This window comes from Meriones unguiculatus, chromosome 8 (assembly GCF_030254825.1).
Source record: "Meriones unguiculatus strain TT.TT164.6M chromosome 8, Bangor_MerUng_6.1, whole genome shotgun sequence".
Taxonomy (NCBI): Eukaryota; Metazoa; Chordata; class Mammalia; order Rodentia; family Muridae; genus Meriones; species Meriones unguiculatus.
Genome location: NC_083356.1, coordinates 33,556,816 through 33,565,122, shown reverse-complemented (window position 1 = coordinate 33,565,122; position 8,307 = coordinate 33,556,816). Strand labels below are relative to the sequence as shown.

At 46.3% G+C, this 8,307-nt stretch overlaps 1 protein-coding gene across 2 annotated transcripts in view; it reads right to left on the bottom strand.

Annotated features, from left to right (window-relative positions):
- Positions 1 to 2,967: 2,967 nt before the first annotated feature.
- The window catches only part of Ndrg1 (N-myc downstream regulated 1), a 44,284-nt gene continuing 38,944 nt past the window's right edge, over positions 2,968 to 8,307 (bottom strand). For both annotated transcript variants that reach the window (XM_021658716.2, XM_060389329.1), the window contains exons 15-16: positions 7,631 to 7,682; positions 2,968 to 4,801 (exon numbers count right to left, since the gene is read on the bottom strand). In XM_021658716.2, coding sequence (XP_021514391.1) covers positions 4,560 to 4,801; positions 7,631 to 7,682 — 294 coding nt within the window. In that variant the 3' untranslated portion in view covers positions 2,968 to 4,559. The remainder of the gene's footprint in view (positions 4,802 to 7,630; positions 7,683 to 8,307) is intronic.

Below are 8,307 nucleotides of genomic sequence, written 5' to 3'. Positions count from 1 at the left end.
ACATTTTCTTCTATGAGTTACCTTTGTCATATTGTTCTATTACAGCAATATAAAAGTAACTAAGACACATCCTCTGCCAGCTGAGTGTAGATCAACAGGCCATACTTTGTCAAAAGTTAGATCTACGGTCATGGAGAATCCATGCATTGAATTCAGTGGTGGTGGTCTTGAATGAAGAAAAATTAGACTTTGTGTCTGCTAGCCTCAAGTTGTAATTTAGCACTTTTGCTAAATTTGCTCTTCCTTAAATGTGGGGAGAAAAATCCCCCAAATCTCACCAGTTATGATTACCACATTAAAGCTGGGGCAGTCAAAGCATGCTAGCCATCATTTTGAAATTGCACAGAACCTGAGACCTGCCTTGACCTCCCCTTCAACTTTATAAATAAGCACAAGAAAGCTTGTGCTATAATTGTTACATGATCTTACTTCAGTATAACTGGCTCCTTTTGTAATGTTAAAAATTTTACTCTGTGCATTTAAAACTTTTGAGTGGGCTCTGAAGGCTTCTCTAACCCACGAGTGGTGTGCCAGCTCCATGGATGGTGTCTTCCCCCTGGCCTGCTGGGAAAGGCAGAGTTACATAGGAGCTGGCCCTTTCTCCACCTTTCCAGCCTGGCTTTCTGCTACACAGGACACTAAGCTACTGCCCATGTCCCCACATCAGGTTCCTCACATATCCTGTTCTGGTACTCAGGCTAGACGATGTGTAGGTGATGTCTTCTTTCCCTTCTGTGGGAATGTCACCCTCCTATTACTGGAAGTATATTTATGTCATAGACAAAGTGTCCTGAGCTATGGCTCCACCATGCTGCAGATCTTGTGTGTTTATAGCACATGAAAAAGAAGTTCAAGGAAAGTGAAGATGTTCTGATATAAGTAACAATAGAAAGTCTGTTTGGGGCAAATGTTGAGTCCTTAGTGACTTGCTTTCAAGGAAGTGAGAAGAAAAATCAGAGGAGCTCCTTGGCAGTGGAGAACCCCAGTATATATAATCCTGGCTGGGGACCAAGGTATATCTCACTTCAGAGAAACCATGCTGTAACATGGCCCTTGATATGATGTGACAAAGGGACTTGGAAGACGGCTCAGTTGGTAAAATACTTGCCCTGTAAGCACGAGGACCTGAATTTAATCCTCCAGAACTCACATTTAAAAAAAGAAAGAAAGGGGCCAGGTACTAATAGCTGAGAGATAGCTCAGTGATCAAGAATACGACTGGCTGTTCTACCAGAGAGCCTAGTTCAACTTGAAGCATTCACTTAGTAGCTCACAAGTGTCTGTAACTCCAGTTCCTGGCATCTGACACCCTCTCTTCACAGGTACAGAACACACATGAGGTGCAGACTTATATGCAAGCAAAACACTTACACACATAATTAGAAAGCCAGGCATGATGGTGCATGCCGGTAATTCCAGTGCTGCAAAGGCAGAGATGGGAAAAGCATTGGTGTACCCCAGCCAGTTAGCTGAGCCTACCTGATAAGTTCCAGGCCAGAGAGACACCATGACTCAAAAATAAACAAAACAGAACAGCACAAAGAGTATCTTTTAGCCCCCAAAAGCACAGACATACATGCCCCTGTACAAGAATGGTCACTTGACTTCTGTGGCCATCCTCCAGCTGAGGAAAACTCTATACCGATCTCAAGTGAATGACCTTCATGCAAACACTTAATGCTTAAATAGGAAAGACTTGCAAAATGATAATAGACAATAAGCTAAGACTCTTAAAGAGCTATCAAGGCATTCTGGGATACAGAGGGGCCATTCGGGGCATCCTGCTAACGTCAGAACTGTGAAGCACTGATGTTTGCCTTTTAGTGACAAGGGTCCCAAGGGCCTGTGATGGGGAGTCTCTGATTGTGCAATGATTTGGATAGAAATGAACCCCAATGCCCAGACTCATCTGCTGGAGACTCAGTCCTCAATGCAATAATCAGAAACACGGCTGCATTATGAGGGCACTGGTCATGAATGGGTTTAATCCATTAGAAACTGGACTGTAGAAGTGGTTAGCTAAAGAAAATGGGCCCTAATTGGCTATCATTATGTGACAGCTTCTTCTCCCACACTCTTGCCACCATGATTTCTGAACCATCAGGCTACTACAATAGAGCTAGTCAACCAACTGAACTCTGTGAAACTGTGGGCCAAAAAAACCCTCCACATGTTTATGTAAGGAATTCTGTCACAGCCACAGAAAACTGACTGATACCAACTACAAGTGTTCTATAGATTTTAAGAGAATTACAAAATGCTTAATAAAATGAAGAGTTACGTTTTAAAACTTATTAAGAACGTTCTCTTTTAAAAAGCAAGCATCAGGTCTCCATTCTTACCCAGCAAGTGCTTTACCCACCAAGCCATCTCCCCAGCCTGATGCTGATATGTGATGGAGAGGAAAGACATGTGCCTGGGGCTTCTGGGGCCAATTCAGCTGAATTGTGAGCTCCAGGTTCTGTGAGAGACTCTGCCTTAAAAACAGTAAGATGGAGAGCAGTACGGAAAGACACTCAATGTCAACCTCTGGCCACCACATGTACACACAAATGCAATATGCACACAACAAATACATACAAAGCAAACACCTCCCATAGGCAGCTTCCCTCTACTTCCACCTTGGAAAGTGTTCTCTCATCACTATGGTGACCTAATACTAGGTGCCTGGTATATGGTGAGCCTAACCACACACTGGATTCCTTAGTACAGAAAAAAGATGTGCCTCGCTGTTTGCATAAAAATGGTGATAGTTCAGATGCAATATTTAAATTGCCTTCGCCTTTTTGCTCTTTCTTCAGCATCACTACCAGGAAGTTTAGAAACCTAATGACAGCTGGTGACATTTCTACGGGTCAGTACCAATTTGCAGTAAAGAACTCCAACAGCAAGGGGCTCTGGATGTCAAGGATAAATCTCCACAATGTCACACACACCCTAATAGGGAAAGGAAAAGACACAAGCCACTGCAAAGTTACAAATTTATTGGTCTGGAAATAAATACAAACATCTCATTAAGAAACTGCCCTGGAAAGACATGTACAATGGTTCCTTGTCTGCATTCAGCCACCCTGGCCTGGATCCCCAATCTTTCTACACAAGGTCAGAGGAAACCCCTATGGTAAAAGTTGACAGGTAAACTGATTCCTTGCCTCTCACACCACCTACATGTGTGACTACTTTCTAGCAACTCCAAGGTCCTGGAATTCGCCAGGCCTTGATGGCTGACTCCCAGTGGTCAAGCGTCTCTGATCTGATCATATTTCCTACAGGAAAAGTCCAAGGTTAGCCACAGTAAAAACCAAAAGGCAGTAGTACATGGCATGGGCATTAGGCTGGCGTTGCTTAGAAAGGCCAGTGCTACAAACCCAGTCAGCAAGGGGGTCAGGGAGAGGAGGCAGCAGGAAAGGGAAGCAACTTCCCATGGAATGTACACAATCCAAAACCATCTTATCAATCCTTCCCCCACCAGAACACATGGTTCTCTCTGAAGAACTAGTAATGGGCTAGTTGAGCGACACTTATCTATCAAGTTTAGAGCTAATGCCAGATATCAATAATGGTAGACAAGGTTTGATTCAATCACACAAGATTCCAGGGCACAGGTTTGTGGTCACTGAAATTACACCCAGCAGATTCTAGCACCTGGCCTTCATATTCGCCACCAAATCCCATGCTACTCCATCCCCACCCTTCTTATGCCTAGAGACTCATCTCAGACAAGAATTGTTGTCACCTGTTGAGTCCTCCCTGGGTTTCAAAGAATGCAACTACGAATCAAAACCATCTTCCCCAGGGACAAAGGTATCACCCATTCACGCTGGGGGATGGGAGCCAGGGCCAGTGGGGCAGAGAAACGGCAGAGCACTTAAACCACTGTGGCTGCCACCCAGTATTTCCTGAATCACTTTCTGTTCAAAGACAGGAGTTTGTTACCAGTTTCCCTTGCATGTTAAAAGGTTTTCAGAAAAAAAAAAAAAAAAAAAGGCTGTGGGTTTCCACATCCAGAACTTTAAAATCATTTCCTTCAAGTGAGCTGTGTAGACTTGTTTTTTCCCTACCTGCCCTAGATCCCACCTCATTTTCTCCTCTTCTTGTTTTTCCTACTTAAAATAGGATGCCCAACTTCCCTGCTTCTCTCCCCTTTCAAATCAGAAATAAGTTTGCTTCCAGGAATGGGTTTAGTGGAGAGGAAACGGGAAGTAGGAGGGCTGGCAAAACGCCTGTGAGCCAGGAGGCTTGCTCAGCCTGGGCATGGAGCCAGGCAGTGTTACTGCTATGTATTTCTTGGTTTTGGCAGTTGGGTGTCTGAGGGTAGAGAGAGGAGCCACCAGGCCACTTGTTAGCAGAGCAGGGCACTGAACAATGTTTCTTGCCTTTGGTCCACCACCACCCACCCTGGTCCCAGGAGGCAGCCCAAACAGCCTGGATCTGCCGCCACCAGAGTTCATTCTTACAAAAGCAGCTTTAGATTAATACCGCATTAGCGTAGGGTGGCAGGCAGGGGATGGGGGCTAAGGGAGAGACCACCAGTCCAGGATGACTGATGCACAGACTGCCTAACATGACACCTCCATAGACTTGGGCCCGGCATTGTTCCCAGTGGCACCCGAATTGGGGGTGATGTTGAGACGGGCATCCTCACTGGTATGGGAGCGGCTACGGGACCCCTCGCTGGTGTGCGAGCGGCTGCGGGGGCCCTCGCTGGTGTGTGAGCGGCTGCGGGGCCCCTCTAGGGACGTGACGCTGGAGCCAGAGGCTGTGCGGGACCTCATCAGGCGAGTCATGCTGGCAGAGGGCACTGGAACACAGAAGACAATATAGTTAGGATATGGGCAGGGGTGGGACTGTACCCCTGTCTGCCAGTCATGATACTGTCCTGAGAGTCCAGCTCGTCTTCTATGCCACTCACAAAGGGGACGGTAAGACCCAGATGTGGGAAAGGCATATAATGATCACATAGCAAGAGATCTGAGCCACGACCTGGATCTGGACCCCAGTTCATTATGTCCTGATTAGCAGGGTGACCACTGGAGTGTCATTCTTGAAGACCTTCCTATGATTATGTACCCTCCTAAGCAATATGCTGTCAGTAGGCAGCAGAATGTGGCAGCCAGCAAGGCTGATCCCTGCACATCCCAAGGAGGCCCCCAGAGTCTCACCACATGATCCCTGAAGAAATGTTAGCAGTCTGTCTGCCTTGCAAAAGCCTGCTAGCTCTCAAACCCTAGCAAGACCAATACTGCCATGCCACTGACAGAATGGTATACAAAAAAAAAGTCTTCCCCATGTCCGGAGTTTCAGTGCTTCCCCCAGATGCATGCCCACCTGAATCCTCATAATATGATCTGGTCTGGAATATTTAGTTTAGAGATATTTAGTTAAGATGAGGTCTCTGGATTAGGGTGATTCGTAACTCAAAGGCCAGTGTCCTTAATGAGAAAACAAGAGAGGGCCATGCCCGTATGTATGGAGAGACTGGTATAATGCAGCCATAAGCCACAGAAGGCCTCTGACTGATGTAGCCAGCAGAAATCCAGCAAGAAAGGGTCTTGCAAAGTGAGCCCAGCCCTACCCACACCTTGATCTCAGATACGCAGCCTCTGTGGGGAAATGCATTCTTGATGTTTAAGAGCCCTATCTGTAGAAATCTCTTAGGTTACTCAATGGGGTGACTGGGGCCGCACCCCCAATGAAGCAGTGCCCTCAAGCAGACACTCAAAGTTGGATTAATCCTTGCTCAATGGAATTCCCTCCTTAAAGAATCAGTGTTGTTGCTGGTTTGTTTTTCTTTCTTTTTTTCTATTTCTCTCTCACCCATCTCTCTCTTTCTTTGTGCCCAGACTGGCCTCAAACTCTCCAGGTAGCTGAGAAGAGCTTGAACTCACAATCCTTCTACATCCCAAATGCTGAGATTATAGGGGCGTGCTGCCGCAGAACTAACACCCTATTTTTATTCAGAAAGAATCGAGGCCAATACGCATTCATGGCTCGTGTGTTTGTTCCCGAGTCTCTACTTCTCCACCCAAATCTGTGAGTCCTGATGATCTCACCAGGAAATGGCAACTTCCCATGACACCAGACACACAATAGACTAGTTTCATGAGCCCAGCATCATGGGCGGGCACTCTGGGAGCAAGAACCTTCTCTTTTGGCAATGCCTTTGGGTCTGTGTCTCTCCCTATTATCTTCTCTGAGATCTATGGGAAGCATTGTCAGACTGAACTGGGGGGACAGACAGAAAACAAATTTTGTGAACAACTTGGGCTTTTTGCTTCCTTTCCTCCCAGAATACACAGCCAACGAGCTATGACCCATACCCAGCAAGGGAAAACCAACCGCTCAGCAGTTCTCTCCCATTTCCACCAGGAAAGCAGGTTAGATGGAGGAAGGCACACAGGCAAATGTGTTCTGTTGGTGAGGGCCAGCAAGTGACAGGAGCCTTGTCTGAGGCACTAATATCAGGCTGCCTCCTGCTGGGATGCAAGTGTGGTGAAGGCTCATGGGAAGACTGTAGCTTCACCAAATAGGCCCATCCATTTTCAAATAGGAAGAAACACAAGGTTAGCCGTGGCCCGCTAAGAAAGATGCGCAGACTGCTAACTCCAAGCAGTAGGCAAAAAGAACTGAGTGGATTGCTTGGAGCCAGAGCTGCAACTAACATGTCAACTAGTATCAGCCAAAGCTCTGCCCAGCAGAGCCTGTGAATCCTGGTCACAGCTTGGCATTTCTGAAAAAAAAAAAGAGGCTACATGAGTGACAAACACACTCTAAGCTTGAAGCAGGATGCAACAAGTCGCTGAAGCAGGTTGCTCTGTCCTTCAGTTCCCTGATTCAATGATCTAGCAAGGAGGCACCCTATCTTCTACCTCTGGTCTCCCCCTTACATAGAGCTCTGGCTTCATCAACCTTCCATGTATCACCCCTCTGTGGCCTGCTCAGCCCCTCCCTTGTAGGATTATTGGGATGATTAATAAGGAGGAAAAAAAAAGTACTAATCTTTTCTCACCATCATTATCCCCACCATTGCTACAACTGCTGGTCTCTTAAGCAAGAACGTAATCAAAATTAGGAACATTCCTTGTTAAACTGTTAGTCATCGCTTTTTAGCTGTTGTTTGTCTTTTGGTTTGTTGTTGGCGGCGGTGGTGTTTAAAGGGATAGTCATAGCCTAGTATAGTGGTTCCTGCCTGAATTCCTAGTGGTTGGGAGACTGAGGCAGGAAGATTATTATGAGCTCAAGACCAGCCTTGCCGATAAGGATATTCTGTCTCATTCTTGCCCCAAATAGTTTTTAAATGGTTCGCATGTAAAGCTAAATAAATGTCAGATGTTAAGCAACTTCTGGTCTTGTATATATGATGATATCTCATTTAACAGACTGAACTATGATGAGGTCTTCTGAGACCACACTCAGAAGGCCATCACCATCTCAGCTGTGTGACGGACGTGTGCAGCATAAAAACCAAATGATCTACATTCCTCATTCAGCTACTGTGTCTACTCCTTTCTCAGACATGCCCAATGCTTAAGAGCTGAAGTCAGACAAGATGACAGCACCCTCTCCAAGCCCCAGTGGCTGTTACATTACCACCCCCACACCAGCCTGGTGCCCAAAGTATCATACTCACTGTATCCCATGCCCTGCACAAAGTACTTGAAGGCCTCAGCAAGCTTGGCGGGCTGTAGGAGAGAGAGAGTGTGAGATCAATGGCTGGAGGTACAGTTCACCATGGGCCACCAGTACCTGTGAACCAGAGCTTTGGCCCAAGATAGAGCTACCACATGTGAACAGAAAAAGCATAGAAGCCAAAGGAAAACCAAGGATCGTTGTGGGAACCAGAATCAGCTTTGGCTAGAAATAAGCAGCTTAAGTCTGCCTCATGGCTGAAAGAGCATGAATACATTACAGGACTTTCTGAATCAATGTTCTGTAACTGCAGATAGGGACATGCCACACACTGTGCTCACAGATAAGTGTCATGAGACACTGAGTCTGCCAGGGACTCTGCACAGCCATTCCCAGGAAACCTGACATCAGCCTTACAGGGCCAGTCCCTATGACATAGCAAACGGGGTAGCAACTGCTGACCCAAGGAAGAACTAGGAAATGAGGGTTGCATGAATGAACCAGACACTTCCATGCCAGGAACCCTGTGCTTGAGGTGGTTGGTTCACATCAGGTTGACAGTAAGATGGTTGAGTAAGTAGAAGGAAGGATGGCGATGGGAAAATATTAGAAGAAAAAATGGCAGAAAGAAAGGATGGGGGATGGAGAAATGGAGGGAAGGACAGAGGGATAGAGAGA